Raw genomic sequence first — 19,190 nt, 5'->3', positions numbered from 1 at the left:
CGAGATGAAAAGAGACGCTTTATACGCCTGTAGCTCCGGTCTTTCCAAAAAAGTTAAAAAAAAAAAAGTGATAGGAAAAAAAAGGGGGCGGGGGAAGGTTGGGGAAAAAGGGGGAAAACAAAAAAAAAAAAAAAAAAAGGAAAGGAAAGGAAAAAGCGCCATGATTATACGCGTAAAGAGGATACGATAATGTAAATCTAAAAATTGCTGTATGCAGACAAACAGGAAAAGGGGAAAGAGAGAAAGAGGAAAAGAGACAAGGGAGTGGAGAACCAACCCCCATCCTCCCCCGCCCCACCTCCCAACACGGCCCCAGGGAGAAAATGAGGACTTGGGACGAAGAAAGGTTTTGATGGATGATGGATGACGGATCAGGATGGATGATGGATCATCAAAGATAATAAGGATCATGAGGGATCAAGGATCATGAAGAAGAGGAAGAAGTACGCGGCATCGGCTGAGAGGATGACCGTCGGCGGCGGGGCAATACACCCAGCTCCACAAGTCTCTCATGTTCCTTTTTCATGCTCGTTCCCGCGCGAGAGAGGACCTGTGTCGTGCTGAACTTGAGACCGTCTACCCAGCGCAGTGGACCTCTCGGCTGAGTAGTCGACGTGTCTGACAATCCTCCTGTGGTCTTCTTCTTCTTCCTCTTGTTCGCAGGGATAGACGAGAGACTAAACGCATCGGCGAGCATCATTTCGTACACGTCTCTGCGTAAGCGCGTATCTTTGTCCAGACGGTCGTAATACAGCCTTGCTTCTTTCTCGGCATGGTGCTCTGCTGTATCCTCCGAGTCATCATCATCCTTGTCGTCATCGTCGTTGTCAGTATCATCAGAGGATATACTGCCGAAGCTGTTCCGTCGGGACGAAGACTGGCCATTGTCGGCATCGTCGGAAAGATACCCGTGAAGAGGCTTTCCGAATAATTTCCCATCAAAGATCCCCCTGGCTTTCTTGCTACCCGAGGCTGATGATCGAGTGGTAGCTAGACGAGTGTGTCCAGGGCCATTGCGTTTCTTGCTTAGCCGCTGCTGTCGCGCAACTTTTCCAGAAGTGTCGTCAGACTTGGTAGATTTGACAGAATAATTCCTACGCCTGCGGACAGCAAGTTGGTCCTGCGACGCAAGTTCCGCGACTGCGCTGGGCGGGTAAAACCCCATAGTAATTGGATTATTCCTGAGATCTAATTTCTGCAGGGTATTCCGGAATCTGGACAAGACGGAGATGGTGTTGCGGAGTCGGTTGATTCGATTGCCTGCGAGAAGAAGTTTTGTTATGCGTTTGAGACCGAGCAAGGGACCAATGTCTTTGATCGCGTTGAAATTGAGGTTGAGTACGCGGGTATTGGCAAATGTTGGACCGAAACTTTCGGGGAGTGTGGTGAGCGAGGAGGATGAGAGGTCGAGATGTTGGATGTTGAAAAAGGCAAATGTGTTCCTCGGGTGAAGAGATGGGTAGAGCGGAGGGACAGAGGAGTTGTGGTCGGGTTTCAGAAGAGAAAATAAAGATGTAAGTGGATCAGGGTTGCCGGAGAGATAAAGCTTTCGTGCTTCACAGTGGGACTGATCAAGGCGGAGAATTTGCGAGATAGTTGTCGAATCTGACGAAGTGGAGCTACCCTGATTGCTTGAAGGGTTACGGAGATTGGACCTTGTGTATTGGTCTTGAAGAGAGAATATGTCGAGGTTGCGCAATGCATCGATGCCATCAACGTGACGAAGACAATTCTCGTCCAGGAAAAGCTCGCGTAGGTTACGCAAGGCTGAGACATTAATGGACGTAAGGAAGTTTCCGGAACAGCGCAGCGAGCGGAGATGACGCATGGGTTTGGCCTTGTCTGGACAGAATGTGGTGAGGTTATTGTCATCTGTCGTAAGTTCCTATCAGTGATGCCATCTCGGGCTGTAAGATGAATGGGATGTCTCACCAAGGTTGAGATGGACCAGGGAAGAGAGCTTATGAAGATTGAGAACCTCCGTCAGCTCGTTGCCTGCAATGTCGAGATGAGAAAGTTCTCTCCTGTAGCATCATTATCAGCGAAGAGATCACATGCGACTGACCAAAAATTGCATACATGTTTGCTTCCCCAAAGTCCACCTTTTTTATTTGATTGCCCTTGACGCTCAATTTGATCAAACCGTTCATCTCAAATACCCCGTCTAATCTTGTAACCTTGTTGTCGTCCGCTCTAAGCTCTCTGAGATGAATTAAACCGCAGAATCCTTCCAGACTATCAATGTTATTGCCAGAAACGTCCAGATACTGCAGGTTGTGGAGATGGCCCCAAGCACTCAATCCTGACAAATAGTTTTGCTGCGCAATCAGCGTTCGCAAAGTCCCGGGAGCACCGCTTATCTGACCAAGCTCATTGTTCGACACATCCAGCACTTCGATGCGGTTGCAAAAGTTCTCGAGCGAATGCAAAGTGACCAGTCCCTTGCCGTTAAGATCAAGGTCGCGAATATAGTCCCAGTACGGTTCATAAGGCTCCACCTCAACCAAATTCTTCACCAACTCCTTCACTGCAGTGGTAAAATTGCCCTCTACTTCCTTGACAGAGAGCGAGCCGCATCTTCGGGCAACGTAGCTCACGTCTAACTGGAGCGACTCGTCGGCTTGATTGATGGTAAAATCCGGTAGTGGGGCCAGGTGAAAGCTCACATGTGAGCGGTTTCCAGCTGTGGGAGGCGGAACCAAAGACTTATCACCAGGACTGCTGCGAATAGGTATAGGGGTTGTTAGCGTCAAGTTGAAGCTAACATTACGTGCCTGGCGTGGTGTGCAACAGAAGGAAATTTCACGCTGCTCGTCGATACGGGAAATAGACCGTGTTCCAAAAGAAGGTCCAGCAAATGATGTACGACGAGCTGGCCCTCGGTACACGGACGATTTGGGCTTAAACCCAAACGATGCGCGCCTTGGCGGAGCTGCTTGAGCGCTTTCAGCCTTTACAAACTGGGGAGACTGTTCCAAGTCAGAGTCATCGATGCTGATCCCACTCAGGTCATTCTGTGGCCAGAAGACAGGCTTCTTGGGCTTGTGCTCCGGGCTGTGTGACACTATCGGCGATGAAAAGTCAAGAGTCTCCTCTCGCTGAGGTATAGGGTCGTCCTCTTGCAGTGCAAAGTCGTCACCACCTTGATTCATGGAAAGCGTGGGCTCCCATTGTGAATCTGTTTTTTCTGGGGTTGCCAAAATTTCATTTTTGGGCTCTTTTTCGTTCGAACTGGCAGTTTTTATCATCTCCTGTCCCCAAGATGTGGCGCGAGTAGATGTCGTGGGTCCGTCGGATGTAAGATGTATAAAGGTGGATCGACCGGAGCTTGATTCGGGCAGCTTTTCCGGAACCTCTGGCTCTTGCTTTGACGATGATCGAGACTTGGCTGGAGCCTTCAGTTCTATTTGGCCCAGGCCAATTCTTTGTTTCACGCCGCTGTTCCCGAGGACGGAATCTGCTGCATCATTCTGGCTGCGGTTTTCGTTAATACGTGCTTGTTTGATTCGACGCAGCTCCTCTGTCTCATCGACAGTCAAGTCAGGTATGCCTCGCAATGGGTCTTCTTCACTGCCCTCGGACACGAAGCTCTCGCTTTCAGGTCGCTTGCTCTCAGCACTATCTTGTCTGCCTTTGACCCAAGCCTTTTTAAGAGGATCGAATCTCATTCCAGCAATCTGGCCAAAGATTAAGTGTGACACTTGGTTCGGTGCAATGACACGTCGAGCTTCCGACCGTTTAGATGACGCTGTCGTATTCGTAGGATTTGATGATACCAAAGAGCTGTGGGAATTCATCTTGGACATTGCAAGTCCAAAGCTCGACTCAACAGTCGACGACGCAGAGTGTTTTCTCTTGCGTTGGCCATCACTATCCTGCATATCTCCGTTAGATGAAGCACTTCTTGCACGTTCAGACAGCTTTTCACGATGAGCCGAGCTACTACTCCGGCGACTGGCTAAATTTGATGAAATTTCCACAAAAGGATCTTCGGTTAGGTCAGGCTCGTAGCTCTCGTCAAACTCCCTTACGGGAGTCAAAATTCGTGCGTCTGGCGGCCGCGGCACCCTCAAAACGGGTCCTCTGTTATTCGCGTGATGTTGCACTTCGGAGAAGGAGGTCCCGCTCATTGGGCGAATATCTTCTGTGATTATGCTCCCTTCATCAATGACACTAGATCTGATGTCTGATTCTTGAAGATCAAAAGGTTGACTTCCCGGACGTCCTCCCGCTCGAATGAAGCTCATGATTTTCATAGCCTCGTCTAGGAAGTCCTGTGTTGTTACAGAGCTCCTCCTGTTATCTTTCATCATTTTCCTGTCCAGGTTTGTCTTCAGAGCAGTCAACTCTTCCTTGACAGCGTCTCTTTTTGCCATTGAAATGTTATCCGCAGCATGTGATGTTGGTGAATGATCATTGATAAGAAGCGACCCGAGGGATTCTCGAATCTCAGCAATGGTATCCTGATCAAGCACCGACTCTGCTCCATTGTATGGATGTTGATGAGGAGTAGGGGTCCTCGGGCGTGGAAATTGGTCTGGCGATATAATTTCGAGCATACCTTCGCTGTAGTCATTATGGCTGGGGGAAGCATTCGTGGTGTCATCCATAGCAAATTGCATTTGCTGATGCGCACGTTGTGCGTTCTGGACGTCCTCTGGGCTCGTTCCCATTTGAATAATGTCCGATTCTTGGAGGGTGCGGCGTCTTTTCGGTGTTCGATTTTTATATGGAGTGGCTGGTGCCCGCTTTCCGTCAGCCTGACGGAGGTTTTCTTTTCCGCCGCCAGCCTGGTACGGACGTTGAGGCGATCCTCTAGAAGCTCGATCCACCCTATTAGATATAGATTCCTGGCGGTGCTGAGAGGGTTTCCGATGGGCTACTCTTGACACTTGGACAATAACGCTTTCACCGGTTGAAGAATCCTGAGGGGGTTCGAGGTGAAAGTTGAATTGTGTGTGAGATGCGGAATTTAGCTCGGAAAGCGGGCGCCTGGTCTCGCTCTCATCTTCTTGCTGATCAGCTCTGACCCACGGCGGCGATACTGCCTGCTCAAAGCGATATTGATCAAGACCGCCTTTACCGAAACCATTTTCTGAGAAGTGATTGCGCATGTGAGGTCGAGAAGTTGGTCTATTCTCGGCCTCATTCTCCGGAGAAGAATCGTCAGAGTCTTCGATTGCGTTCTCGGACGCATCCACGGAGAAAGGATCAAGATTTCTCTTTGCCGCAGAGACAATGTCTCCCTTCCCACCATCTTCCTCGTCATCTTGAAACACGCTGTCCTCTATCTGACTCATTCTTCGAAGCAGCCGATCATTGGTAAAGGTATCATAGTTCCCAAAAAGCTTTAAAGGACTAACGGCTGGATGAACATATGTCGCTCCGTCTCCGTTTCGGTCTGGACTTCCACTAGGGGTTTTGAGAAATGCTGGAGGTGTCGGGGCTGGAGGCTGTAGCGAGTTGTTGTCCGTGAGACTTGTGTGGAGCCCTCGATCAGGCGAAGAAAGCATCCCGCTTTCCCCTTCACCTTCCTGATCCGAAGCGTCATCTAAGATGATTGAAGGTAAGGAAGATCGACTAGGGCTACGACGGCGGGTGGAATCATCGTTGGGGTTAGCTCTCGTTCTGATGTTGGCAAAGCCCATTCTTCCTCGCAGTGGCTGCTCTGTGCCTGTCGAAAGATCCGCGGGAAGGGACTGATTCATCCAGCGATCCGACTGCTGACTAGAGCCGAATTCCGGCCTGGAATACTCCAACTGCTCAGATCGTGTATTATCAAAGGATGGGTTGCCTTCCTTGTCGCTCAAGTCAAGTTCTCCTAATTCCCGCAACATCTGTATTTCAGACGCGTCCAGCGCAGCATAATCCACACCTCCATCTGTCAGGTCACGGCGTGAGACGAGGATTGGGCTGATCCTTTCGTTTCGCTCCTCTTCCAGTCCGCTTGCAGTCCTTCTCGAGCTCTCCATCGGCTTGGGCACGCTCAAAAGGGGGCTAGAATTCACCGGTAAAGGCCGTCGAGTAGTACTTGTCGAGAAGCTCTCCTCTTCAAAAGGGTTGGTCACAACCCGAGCCTCACGAACCGGATGCTCTGAGGACTCTTTCCGCGGTGCGTCTGCAGCATGAATTGGAGTTTCTTTCCCCTGCTCGCTCTTCGACCCGGTTGCTTCATCTTTCCGTACTCGTGGGCTCTTGATACTACCCAATGATGACCTTGTTGCGGGACTTCCTCTATTGCTAGTGCTAAGATATTTGCGTTGTTTCTTCTCATTCGTTCTTGGGGTCGTCGTCCGTCGCGGTGTCGGATTTCTTGGTGCCGCAGAAGAATGCCAAATCGGCGGAGAGGATGGAAGATCTTCAATGATGATGTCGGCCTGTGGAAGACGCCACTTTGGCTGGCGTACTGACGGCGGGTTAGGTCGTTGAAATATGTTTTCTAGCCCCGCAGAGCTGAACAGATCCCGCTGCTCGCCATATCGAAAATTTCCGTCAATCAACTTGCGCTTCCATTCAGGGGTATCTTCGGACCCCCACTCCTTTCCCGGCGACGTGCCTATGGATTTATGTTGAATCGTATTATGCTGCACCGTGTCCGCTGTTGATGCCGTGTTTGTACGTGACAGAACTTTAGGTCTGTCAGCGGACGGCGTATTTCGCGGCAACTTGGAGGGCGTCACGGGAGCAGCCTTCGAAGAGACGCTCTCCCTGCTCTTGGTTCGCTCATGCAGAGCCTTTAACCGCGGTATACGGCTGCGAGAATTGGTAATCTGACTAGTGTCCACGGCAGGCGGCGCATTCAATGAAGCCTGAGGCGATGACCGAGGCTGTGATATCCAATCCTCTGAGAGCGAGTCCAACCAAGGATCCATTGTCGCGTAGCGTCAATATTTCCTTCACTTTTCCTCTCCTGCGCGTCTCATTGACTTGAAATCAACCTGTCGCTGATTCAGAGCCCGAAACCCAACAATCAAATCGCGTAAAAGTGGAACGACATGGAAGGCTACGACAATCTGTTGTTGCTCTGCGACGATGTAAGGGCGGACGCGACGATCAGATTGGCGATTGTATTCGAGAAAATGGGCGGTGTGAATATGGCAGAAAGTAAATATGGCGATAAGATCGACGCGCTGGGATCAACTGGTAAACATGGAGCAAGCGCCGGCTGTAGTCGAGTGACGACGGAACGAAGCCTGGGGGGGCAAGTGTGACTGGTTGTTTGTTATGGACTGTGGAGGGATCAACCTCACCGCCATGCTCGGCTGCTGACTCAGCTATAACCAGCTGCCGGCAATCCATATGAGGAAGGCACAACGGACGGAGGAGCACTTCGATCAAGCACGACAGACAGCTGGCACAACAATATTTGGAGTTGAATATTCGTCAAACATGATGCTGCAAATATTATTATACAATCATGGCTGGTCTCACATGATACTTTCCTCGTTGTGCTCCGCTCAACTAGATACACTTTAGTAGATCATCAACTTCCATCTTCCTAAATATTACTTTATGAATCCTCTATGTCCTGTGTTCGAGTTTATTGCTTCAAGCTCAGAGGGATTCTTAGAGCGAAAGACTATGTAGAATCAATTCAGAGTGCATGTTGGTCATTGTTATCCGGCGACTTTAGTTTTGATCTATAAGGGTAGACCTGAGAAAGTCACTCGATTTATAAAATCATTTTGAAAATGTGCTAGATTCTATTGTTACTATCCTATTGACAGACATACAAGAAGAAAGGTTCATTCTGTTATGGTCGATGCTCATATAGAAGCTTTCGTGTTGGAAGAAATTGAGTGAATTTTCCATAGTTTCAAATGATTTTGAATGAAGCCTGAAATAATGCCAACCAACCAGAAAATCCCCCCCCCCCTCCCAAAAAAATGAAGTATTCGAAATTTATTTTTCAAGCTACTACTCAGTCAATAAGGCATAGTTAACTCAAAATTCCATGCGATTAATTATTATGATAGAATTGATGTCTTTTTCAAAAGCAACCGTGATATTGGGAAGGTCACAGCGGTTGCCCCAGACAACCGCTTTAATTGATTCACGTGATAGCGCGCGTGAGCGCGTCCGCGTGTGCATACACCAATCACGGAGTCAAAGACGCCAGAGCTGCATGATGGAGGTTGCCGAGAGTCAGAGACCCGCATCCTCCGCCAAATCCATTCACAGTATCATTTCCGGGCTGGGGAGAGGACATTATGCCTTCGGGCTGATCCTTTACATATGTTTCGATAATTAATCTTCAGATACATCCTCATGAACTCGAGCCGGAAACCGTGCGAATCAAAATTATGGCACTTCGATTGCCGCCGCCGCTTCGCCAAGTTTCGTTTGAACCCTTGACGGACTGCCATGAGTCCCATTCTTCCATCGATAGCCAAGACGAAGAAGACGAATATTCGCAACCAAGAAAACGTCAGAAAATCGAAGATTTGGCGTACAAATACCTTTCTGGACAACCGCTCTTCATACTTTCAGCCAGCCTCAAGGGCCCATTTGATCAACAATGGGTGAATCCGTGGAGAGCGTCAGCAGGGCTCTTTGATAATGTGGAAGACCGGGATCCCAAGGTCAAGGAACGGGAGCAGCACCAGCATGAGAAAGCTGCTGTAGAGGCTCAAGTGCGGCACAAAAAAGTGGAGATATATCCCCACAGAACGAATGCCTCTGAGCCCAGCCAAAACGGACGGGTTGTGTCTAGTGCATCGGCGGCGTCGGCGTCGAACGGGTCATCAGGCTTTCAATCGAGTCTCACTCGCTATGAAGAGACCCTCCTCTACCAGGAACAGGAAAAGCTTGATAGACAAAGACGAAAACGAATACGTAGAGAGGCGCGTATCCAACGGGCGATGAAACTCCAGAACGACGGACGGGGAAAAACACGAGAATCTGCCGTTGATTTGACAAGCCTATCGGATGAGGAGAGAAAATTGTTAAAAGCATTAGGGGCTGCTCATTTGAAACAAGCATTGAATGGTCGTGATTGCGAGCGGGTGACGCAAACACCGACACCCCTTGGACAGAAGCGCAGAGATGAGAAGCAGGTTCATACAAGCAATTTCTCGTCCCAGAAGCAGAAACAACCAGACTCGATATCGGGAGACGAACGCCACGATCGGACCAATGACAAAAAGGCAGGCCAACGAATTCGGGATAATAAGTTGCCTATTTCTTCGATGCTTTATGCATCCCATTCACAACCTAGCTGGTGTAGGTCCGCGACGGAACCACGCAGACATTCTCATTCGTTCACTCGGACTCAGAGCTCAACAATTCCGGAAGCTGAAGAAGCAATTTCGCTCTCGCAGCCCATATTGCAAAGGCACACCACGCCGTTATCTACTTCGAAAAGGAAACCAAACTCATCATCCATTGCTTCAGGGAGAGGGGCCCTTTCTGTATCATTTTTCGCAGGCACTCACAACTCGAAGGAGCAGAAGGTTGATACCTCAAACTCTAAGAGCTCTCCTGAAGAGTCTTTCAAAGGAGCTTTCAAGCGACCAGAGCTCTCAAGGCGCCATGTCATGCAATTTTCTTCTCCACGTGATCTTGCAACAACTCCATGGATGGTAGACGCCAAGGCACACCAGAAGGTTGATGAAGGCGGAAGCCTGTTGAATAAGCTTTTCCGAGGAAAGGAGAATAAAACGCCGCCTAGTGGTGACAATGGATACTATGTACAAGCGGAGTCGCTAGACATGACCGAATACATTGACGATACAGGAGATACCCAACCTGATAGCAATGTGCTGAAGTATCCTTCTGCAGATTCAAAGGAGAACCCTTCCCCGAAGCCTCAGAAACCAAGTTCCGCTCAAGAACTGGGATTCAGCAATGTGTCCAGCAAACCATCGAAAACGACTGGCACCACAGACAGCGTTTTCGCTCCTCTTCGCACGAGTTCTATGCTTCCAGATCGCCAAGACTCCAAGGCATATAATTATACGGAGAGCGAAAACACGCAGGCATTCTCCACCCAAGCAGCAATCCTCATGGCACATAACGAATTCAAGGCCGAAATTGACTCTCCTCTCCATCATAATCTCTCTGCACTCTCGCCGCGGAAGTCAATCCGTGCACATGGAAATATAGCCCACAGACAATCACCTCTAGAAAATCAAGCAATCTGCGACGATCCAGATCAGGGCTTCACTACTTCCGATGCATCGCCTGTCAAACCGGGACCCAGTGACAGACACACCCTGGCAGCTGAATCGCCTCCATTGAATACCCAGGAACTAGTCGACACTGCCTCGCCGTTCTTCTTCAGTACAGTCAAGAAACGGCAGCAAACTTATTCTGCTAAAAGAGAACGACAAAAATTTGCGGCCTCGCCTGTTCTTCATGTGGCTCCTAGCAACGCCGGCGATCAGTCGTCAGGTCCGCCCGAAAATCAAGAATGGCTGAAGAAGCTTGGGCTCAATTTGGACATGGATACTAGTCCGGAGCCTTCGCAGCATGGAGAGGAAGGGGAGGCGGGGGACATTAAAGATGCTAACACTGCGATATCCGCCCTTGGGGCTAGTCCACGACCTAGGTTTCGACACATCACAACCCCAGTGCAACAAACCAGTCGCGTGGCCATTTTGACGCAGGAATCAAATGAGAAGAAGAAGCAATATTCTCCGATGCCTTTCTTCTCGATCACACCAGAAGGAAATCTCAAGGAAACGTCTTCTTATGAACAAGAGGGCCAAGGTCATCTGTTAGAGGATCTGAGCCCGGCTATTGATGAGGTAGGAAGTTTCCTCGAGAGCTGGAATGTCGACTCAGCCCTGAAGGAAACGAGCAAAAATGTGAAGGAGAAAAAACCTGCGCCTTTTTTATCCAAGGCTATACTATCGGCCTCAGCTCTCGAGTCTGGCGCTGAAGGCAGTCAGGTTGAAGTGAAGCAGTGGACGGCAATCAATGCTCCTTCTGCAACATCGTCACCCGAAAAAGCATTGAACTCCCTTCGCGACCCGCTTCAGAATATGGATGCCGAAGCAGCTAAATATCCAAAGTCAAATAATATAGGCAGGCGTTCAAGCAGGGGGAAATCTGTGAGATTGAACAGTCCGCAACGCACAAGTGTCGACAAGCGTCAGAGACAAAAGAGTTCAATATAGGCATGACTGACGGAGATATTGAGACTTTGGACAAGATTTTCAAGACTACTTTCTTTTGTGTTTTTTATTGAACCAGATATCTGCATGGCATTAGATTTCAGTTCAGACATACTCGGTGACTTCCATTGTTCGCGTCTATGTTTCGGTTTCAGTCGGCATATGGCATTTCCGGCATTTGCATCTGCATAGCTTTTATGTTTGCATACTTCAGATATGCATAACATGCGTTCTAGCGATCTCAGCGTATTTCAGATTCTCATATTATTTAAACCAGCATTAGTGTGCAACTAGTACGACTTAGAGCTTTCATGCGCGTCTATTGTTAGATCACGTTGACCGCAATTCTTTAATTTTAAGATGCCTTCGCATGTGGACGATTTGAATGTATCTAGGGCCGAGGCTTAGCTCGCAGTATTATCCGTGGTGGACTCAGAGCAAGGAGGGGAATTAAACAGACATCGAGACAGTTTTGTCATCATGCAACGAGCCGAAATTGGATATACGTCGATCAGCTTTATGGAGGGTGGTCCGCCTAAGATGATGATCCCCTTGCCGTGACGGCCACTAAGGGCGCGTTGCAGGGACATGTGGAAGGTTTTGATATGATTTTGCAACGGGCGGGCGGGCTCTATTCCAGGACAAGGTTTACGCCGGAGTGGCTGCTAGGCTGCTCATCTTGCAGAAAGATGCAACCTTGAACGCAGTTGCCATGGCGTCTTTGTGCGTGCAGTCAAGGCAAGCTCATTGATGCTTGTATGATGTTTGCAGGAGGCCGGCACCCGAGCACGTTGGCAAACGATTGGCTCTCAATTGGTGAGCTGTTTGCTGCACTGAATCTTCTTGCCAACGTGGCATTTTTTTTTTTTTGAAAAAGGATGATGAATGGTTACCAGGTAATGATTACAGTGCTCTATTCTTCTGTGGTCGTAACTAACTCGGTACATTTCACCATGGTTTGTGTCGTGTAGAGTATGACAAGAGTTTGTGTTTGGGTGTCACGCTTCCCTATGGCTTGGGACCCGATTCGCTCATGGTACAAGGAAAAGCTGGGGAAGGAGCACATTAATGTGGAGGGAAGGCGTTCCCAGTGGGTTTCATTGCGGGCCTGGAGCCACTGGCAGCCACACGTGTACCTGTACTTTTATCACAGGCTGTTTATTGGTGTGAATGGATGTACTCTCAGGTGAGCAGCTACTGTACAGGCACTAATGTCGGGTCATTTCGTCACCTCCATTGCTCCAGTTCATGACAGCACAATTATTCCATGAAGCCAAAGCCAATTAATTATCAAGGTTGTAGTATCTAACCAACGGCTGACTACTGACAGCTTGCCCTAGCAAAGTGAAATTTTATCTATACTCTTGAGGTGCTCATGGGTTGTAGAGCACCATTCCACCTGTAAATTTCGCCCGCTAAATGTAAGAGAAATCCCCGAAGCAAAAGTAGTGGTTACCTGAAGTAACCTACCGGGTTGCCACTTTGCCACCCAAACTGTGCCGACACTTCCGGCCCTGAGAGTCTTCATAAAGTAGTCTTACATACTGCTTGAGCTCCGCCTGTGCTTTGTTATGATTGCTGTCGGGAGATACCCTTCTATCAACCAACAGAAGAGTGATGAACCAAAGACGATTCTGATTCTTTCCCTGGGATTATCTGCTTTGACACGTGTGACAATTAATTGCTGGGCATTGCTCTTTATTGCAGTCACTGTTTCCCATGTACTACCTATATAGTACCGACACATTGATCCTGTCAGGGTGACTGTCTTGTCTTCACATTGTTGCTCGTACTACCTTGCCACTGAATTGATATCTGCTGTACTCTCATAAGTATCCTCATGTCCTCATCATATTCCGTGCTCTGGCCCCGCTCTTCTATGCTTTTCCTTCTTCTTCTTCTTCTATTATCTCCCTACTACACTGTTCCTATTACATTCTGCTGGGCTCCACTTGTGCTTAGCAACAACGTGGCAGTGGTGCAGACCATTGAAACACACATCAATACGCTTGCCAGTGCCGACAGACACCCTCACATCATCTTCTTGAATTTCCGACTACGATCAAAGCGGTTGTGGCTGCAGAACTGGGATATAACCAATATAAAAAATTGAAGGTGCGTGTGAGAGAAAAGCAGAGAGGTAAGTCGGCGTGGCTTGTACACCATTACAAAGATATCGTAAATTTTGCAATGCAGATACTGTGCAGAGAGAGATGGAGATGTCTACGGCCACTAGGAGTTATTGGTTTTTGACGTTACTGTTCGATTTCGCTGGGTGGGCAAAACCTTATCGGCTACCCACGGAATTTTCCAGGGTGTGAACTGAACAATTTGCTATGATTTGGTATTCGTTACTTGCACTCCGCTGTACGGTGCTACTGCAGCTACTGCAGCAACTGCAGCAAAATTTCTGTGTTGTGGATCCTCTCTATCGCTCTTTCCTCATGTTTCTCTTGCTCTCTTTCTTCCCTTCTCAACTAATGGTCGCTATAGAGGTTCCAAAACCGAACGGGAAAAATAAGGTACCTCGGTGGCAGAGAATCTGCCTGTTCCTTTAATCTCACACATACTACGGCCAGAACCCCAGTTACCCGCAAACGACCCGCTGTTTGCTATCTAAACCCAATTGTTACCCGAAACCCTTCCATCGTCTTTCGCCCCGAACCATTAGAGTAACGACAATTCTACCATCCCTCTCCGATAAATCCTCCACCACTCTCAGCCCTTCTTTCAGCCACGCCCTTCGTCCTCCCCGCACTCCCACCCGCCGATTTTTACGATTCTACGATCCCACGAATCGATGCTCGACTCATGTCAAGTCCCCCTTCCACGTTCGAAAATCCCGCAGCTCCGCCGCCGTTGGTGAGGTCCGCCGTCGATTCGACCAACGCCCCTTCGCTTCCTTACCCGTTGCCGCATCAGCAACTGCAGCTGCAGCAGCAGCGGCAACAGCAAACGCAGCATCATGACGACGCAGGCCATGCTGATGCTGCTGCTGTAACCACCGCTGCTGCTGATACCTCGCCTTCGGCGGCCCGCCGTCCAACGGCAACCACAACGCCGGTCAAGGCGCAACTCCCAGCCAGGGCCCGCACCTTGCCCACCGCCCTGACTGCACGCCCCCAATTTGAGGAAGACTCGCCCCAATTGTCGGAGAGGGATAGCATTTTTGCGACCCACTATGTACCGTCCAACAGCGCCACGAGCTCCCCCAACCTGGTCCCCGTCCATGACCCTGGCCAGCATGCTGCCGACGTTGACGCGACCAAGCATCATTATCCTTGGTCAGATCTGGCATCATCCTCTTCTCGTCTGCAGCAACAACAGCAGAAGCAACAACCGCAGCTACCGCGGCATCAGCAGCAGCAGCAGCAGCGGTCCAGCTCCTCTCTTTTCCACATGGCCCGCTCCTCCCCTAGCCCGCTCGACAGCTATCGTTTTGGAGAAAACTTTCGCAACGACAGAGCGCCGCCCAGCTTGTCGCCCACTTCCACCCCCCTGACTCCGACTCGTTGGCCAGAGTCGTCGTTGGCTTCGTCACCTCGCAAATTTCTCAACTCCCAACCCGATCCCTTTGGGCGCGAAGGCCAGCCGGCTGACCGCAACGTTTCCGATTCCTTTTCGACCTCCCGCAAGAGCAGCAGCCTGCTGCGCTTGTCGGACCATGTAACTCATGATGGAACCATCAATTACAAACCATCTTCTCGTGATCCCTCATTGCCATTGCAGCACCGTCTCGAGCCCAGTGCGGACAAGGTTAGAGCGCCGCCGTCCACTGCCGGTCGTAGTCCGAGTCGGAGCAGAGGCCCGGGACCCGTCGAGAAGAAGATTGAAGCTACATTGGCGAACGTTGAGGCCAACGTCAATTCTCGAAGTCGAAAGTCGAGTCATTACTTGGGACTCTTCAAGGAGAACACTGCTTCCAAGGAGCACAAGAAGCGCGAAGAGACGGCCAAGGACCGCAAACCGAAAGAGGCAGGCGTGGAAATGAAAGGGGACGTGACCTCGAACCTCGCAGGTGCAGCAGGAAGCCCAAAGAGTACGAATGCAATCGCCGTCGCCCTCCCGGCGGAAGCCCCTCTCTCTTCCCCTCAGCTCGAAGCTAATCAGCCAGTCCCGCAACCCTCTGCAGATGCTCAGCGATCACACCTCGATCGATTGATCAGCCAACAACACAGGACGGACGCTGCTCCGCCTCTATTGAAGAGCCCGCTCTCGCCCACACCGCCTTTGGATGTCAAAACCGTGACCCCAGAGGAAGGGGTCAGCCCCACCGCCACGGAAGATGGCGATACTGTGACCGTTGCCGCCGATACAATGGTGCGCTCCTTTCCGCTACGGCTGCTCGAAGAGATTCGCAACCGCCATAACCTGACGCCCGGCGCTGCCCGAGGTACGTCGTTTTCACGTAGCATTCCGACTACTATTTCCGAGCGTTCTGCACCCTCGTCAACTACCAGCCCGACCGGGACAAAGACCATTGAGCCCCATGACGAAGCCGCAGCCTCCGCCGTACCCGTTCGACCTGTGCATCCCTCTCCCACCGGCCGCGACGATAAGGAACATGTGGCCGAAGATGAAGAGGACGAAGAGGAAGAGTCGGATAAGGAACAAATCTCATCAGCTTTGTACATTCCACATCAAGCGCCGGCTCTCCGAGATTACCATGAAGCCACGGATGAACACGGGCTGGATGAAGCCAAGGATCAGTTTGTCAAAGCCGAACGCGAAGAACCCGAGCGCAAGCAGTGGGTACCGGAACGGGAGGCACCTCCATCTAATGAGATTGACATTGCCTTTCAATCTCAAGATGAAAGTCGATTTTTTCATGGCGATTTGCAAATGCCACGGACGCCGCCGGCCGAGGTCACAGCTCCAAAACCCGTCCCGACGGCGGACTTTGCGCCGTCATCCGCATCTGAGACCGAGTATGAATCTTGGGATGACATGCAGCGCTCTGTTACCGAAGATGAATCCAGCTTGACCGACCACGCCGAGACAACCCCTACGGCAACACCTACTGGGCGTTCGTCCGTGACACGGTCCAGCCCTCGCAAGGTTCTCTCTGCTCAACCGACACCATTAAGCGCTGTCGAGCTCAAACCCTATAATCATCAGGTTGGAGGTCATACGACAGTCTTTCGCTTCTCGAAAAAGGCTGTCTGCAAGCAGCTCAGTAATCGTGAGAACGAGTTTTACGAGACTGTCGAACGTAAACATCCTGAGTTACTCCAATTCTTACCGAGGTATGTGTGGTATTCCTCGATTTATTCCTGAGGTGCTCCGTTTCCTTGGTCTCTCTGGCGGAAGCTTCTGAGTTTCGAATCCCAGTGAGATCTGACTTGGGTTTCTCTATGCTAACGTCTTCATTTAAACTCTTGCGAATAGATATATTGGGGTGCTCAATGTCACTTACCGTAAAGCGCCGAAGAAGAAAAGGGCTAAAAGGCTTGAGGAAGGCGACCAAGGGGCGTTGACGGAAGCGGATTCGCAACCAGCTGCGCAGAGTGACTCGCTGACTGGCAAGTCCCCTGCGGATCGACCCTCTTTTGGGTCGCCCTCGTCTCGGGACCTGGACGGCAATCAGGATCAGCCTCGCATTGTGAGCATGTCGCAACAACCGGTGTCAATCCCGCAGGTTATCTTTGCAAACAATCGGCACATCATTCCCGAAAACCTCTTTGCGCATCCACCTCGTTCCGACACGCCCCGGCTATCTTCATCGCTAAATGGTGATAGCACCTCACAAACTCGCAGATTTCGGACGCTCAGTCCGGCAAACTCTGAGAGAACCAAAAGCCCCTTAGGTGATGATGCAGCAGCAGCAGCAGCTCGGAGACCTTCGATCAAACAGCACTCAAGCTGGGGCGCGACCACGGTGAACCGAAAACTGCAGGAGCAGGTTCTTCGCGAAGTCTTTGGTCCACCGCTTACACCTACCCATCACCACCGGCACTCTCGCAGTCATTATCTACTTGCCAAACTGAGAGACACGGGTGCGGATGCGGACCGTAATCCCACCTTGGCCCCCACCACCTCGGCTAGTAGCCATCCACGACCGACCCGGGACGATGAGTCGATTCGAAAAGGTGTCTTGAAGGGTGAGGCGGAAAGGAAGGCCCTAGCAGGGTGTCACTATGGAAATGGACAGGAAGCGGACCGTGCGAGCTCGACCATATCTAGGAGTCTGCCTCGATCAGAAAATCATGGCCTAACGAATTTGCACGTGCCAGACTCGCCCAAGCCTCGGCGACGCCACTCTGGAGGTGGCTTGAGGACAAAGCACGGTGACATGGATGGCCATGGGAGAAGCCACCTGGAGTATTTTGAGGATGAAGGCTATGGTGGTGACCGAGAGGACGAGCTTTTTCCAATGGATGAAGAGCCGCAGACCCCGACGGCGCCACCGTCCAGCCGTATCGAGGATGAGTCTGCCCAAATGACGCCGCGCCAGTCGTCGACTATAAGAATAGAGCGACCTTCCATATCATCCCCGCCGCCAGTGGTGCCAATCAGTCAGCTTGAACCCAGTCCAATGAACCCCGAACAGGCACAGACAACGCCAAGCGAACGGGTTCAACATTTTCTGCTGCTAGAGGATCTCACGGCAGGCATGAAACGACCATGTGTCCTTGACCTCAAAATGGGCACCAGACAGTATGGACTAGAGGCTGACGAAAAGAAGATGAGGTCTCAGCGGCGAAAATGCCAAATGACAACATCTCGCGAATTAGGCGTGCGGGTCTGCGGTATGCAGGTGTGGAATGCCAAAACCAAGTCGTATCTTTTTGAAGACAAGTATTTTGGACGCGACTTGAAGGCCGGCCGGGAATTTCAAGATGCACTCACGCGGTTCCTCTATGACGGCGCAACCTACACTCGGACGACTAGACATATCCCGACAATTTTAGAAAAGATTACTCAGCTTGAAGCCATTATCCGGGGTCTTCCGGGATACAGATTCTACGCCAGTAGCCTTCTCATGCTGTATGATGGCAGCATTGGCACCGACGAAGAAACCAAGACTGAACGGAGCAATTCTGTCAGCCAGGGGAAGCCACCAGCAGAGTCGAAATCTCGAAGTGAGATTCAACTCAAAATTGTCGATTTTGCCAACTGTGTCACGGCCGAAGATGAGCTACCGCCTACCACTCGATGTCCGCCCAAAGACCCTGACGGTATTGACCGGGGATATCTTCGCGGTTTACGCACGCTAAGAATGTATTTCCAACGCATCTACAAGGAAATAAATCATGAGGACTTTGTCGAGCGCGGCGAAGGCGAGGGCTTTGATCTCGGACAGAGAGATACTGCCCACGGAGCAGTCACTGGTGGTTGGTCCGATAGCGTCATGGAAGAAGATGCTGGGAATGTGAGCTTTTGATCACTCTCTCGTGCCGCATCTATCATCTAAGCATACCTTCTTCTATTCGTCCCACTCGTCATCAGTTTATTTGTTATACAGCTATTCCGACCCAAGTTCTGGGGTGCTGTAGGATCCTTTTACGCCTCTGTACATTTTTTCTCTCTCTCATATATCTGGCAACGGTGCTATAAATGGTTTTAGCTAAGCGGATGGATTGCGGAAGCGAAAGCGGACTGTTTGCTGTTTATACAAGGGCTTATCAAATGGGCAACCATTGGAGTTTGGCATTGCTATTTATCGATCCATTCTTCTTGCAGTGCACTCAGCCTCTCTATTCCTTTTTATCATCCGTCCTCGATTTTGGCATTCTATATGCAGTCTCGAAGACGATGTTGTATATTTCCTCTTCTTCTTCTCCCTATACTCATCTCTCTTTCTTTTCTCACTTTTCCTTCTCGACAAAGATGGAATTCTTTAACCTTTCTCCGAAGACTCTTTTAATTTTTTCCCTGATTCAGAGCTCAGGCGCATGGAGGCAGACCCGGACGGGCGGACAAGTACCATGAAGATTGTATTAAATTATGGTGGCTGGTGGCGTATAGGATGGAAGTCTGAAATTTGCTTTGTTATTGTGCGCTGGAGACGGTAAATACGTTTGGCGTGTTTTTCTCTTTTTCTTTTTTCTTTTTCCTATTTTCCTTCTTTTT

At 50.2% G+C, this 19,190-nt stretch overlaps 5 protein-coding genes across 5 annotated transcripts; 4 read left to right on the top strand and 1 right to left on the bottom strand.

Annotated features, from left to right (window-relative positions):
• Positions 1 to 424: 424 nt before the first annotated feature.
• L228DRAFT_263773 (hypothetical protein) lies at positions 425 to 6,872 on the bottom strand (the record flags this gene model as incomplete). Its single annotated transcript, XM_018334524.1, has 3 exons — positions 425 to 1,872; positions 1,933 to 2,024; positions 2,080 to 6,872. The coding sequence occupies 3 exons, from the start codon at positions 6,870 to 6,872 to the stop codon at positions 425 to 427; spliced, it is 6,333 nt and encodes a 2,110-aa protein (XP_018185006.1).
• Positions 6,873 to 8,303: 1,431 nt separating this feature from the next.
• On the top strand, positions 8,304 to 11,120 carry L228DRAFT_271252 (hypothetical protein; the record flags this gene model as incomplete). Its single annotated transcript, XM_018335512.1, has 1 exon — positions 8,304 to 11,120. One exon carries the CDS (start codon positions 8,304 to 8,306, stop codon positions 11,118 to 11,120), a length of 2,817 nt encoding a protein of 938 aa, XP_018185005.1.
• A 1,393-nt stretch (positions 11,121 to 12,513) lies between these two features.
• L228DRAFT_251041 (hypothetical protein) lies at positions 12,514 to 13,318 on the top strand. Its single transcript, XM_018333466.1, has one exon. It carries the CDS (start codon positions 12,958 to 12,960, stop codon positions 13,228 to 13,230), a length of 273 nt encoding a protein of 90 aa, XP_018185004.1. The 5' UTR covers positions 12,514 to 12,957; the 3' UTR covers positions 13,231 to 13,318.
• Positions 13,319 to 13,632: 314 nt separating this feature from the next.
• L228DRAFT_43607 (hypothetical protein) lies at positions 13,633 to 16,560 on the top strand. Its single transcript, XM_018336593.1, has one exon. It carries the CDS (start codon positions 13,929 to 13,931, stop codon positions 16,392 to 16,394), a length of 2,466 nt encoding a protein of 821 aa, XP_018185003.1. The 5' UTR covers positions 13,633 to 13,928; the 3' UTR covers positions 16,395 to 16,560.
• A 1,092-nt stretch (positions 16,561 to 17,652) lies between these two features.
• Positions 17,653 to 18,501, top strand: L228DRAFT_214886 (SAICAR synthase-like protein; the record flags this gene model as incomplete). The annotated part of the gene is made up of 2 exons (XM_018330055.1): positions 17,653 to 18,159; positions 18,205 to 18,501. The coding sequence occupies 2 exons, from the start codon at positions 17,653 to 17,655 to the stop codon at positions 18,499 to 18,501; spliced, it is 804 nt and encodes a 267-aa protein (XP_018185002.1).
• Positions 18,502 to 19,190: the final 689 nt, after the last annotated feature.

This window comes from Xylona heveae (assembly GCF_001619985.1).
Source record: "Xylona heveae TC161 unplaced genomic scaffold L228scaffold_13, whole genome shotgun sequence".
NCBI classification, from domain to species: Eukaryota; Fungi; Ascomycota; class Xylonomycetes; order Xylonales; family Xylonaceae; genus Xylona; species Xylona heveae.
This window is presented reverse-complemented; position numbering and strand designations above follow the sequence as displayed.

What these genes read in the sequence shown, in the direction of transcription:
- L228DRAFT_43607 (XM_018336593.1), top strand. Translation starts at nt 13,929, where the DNA reads ATGTCAAGTCCCCCTTCCACGTTCGAAAATCCCGCAGCTCCGCCGCCG.
- L228DRAFT_251041 (XM_018333466.1), top strand. Translation starts at nt 12,958, where the DNA reads ATGTCCTCATCATATTCCGTGCTCTGGCCCCGCTCTTCTATGCTTTTC.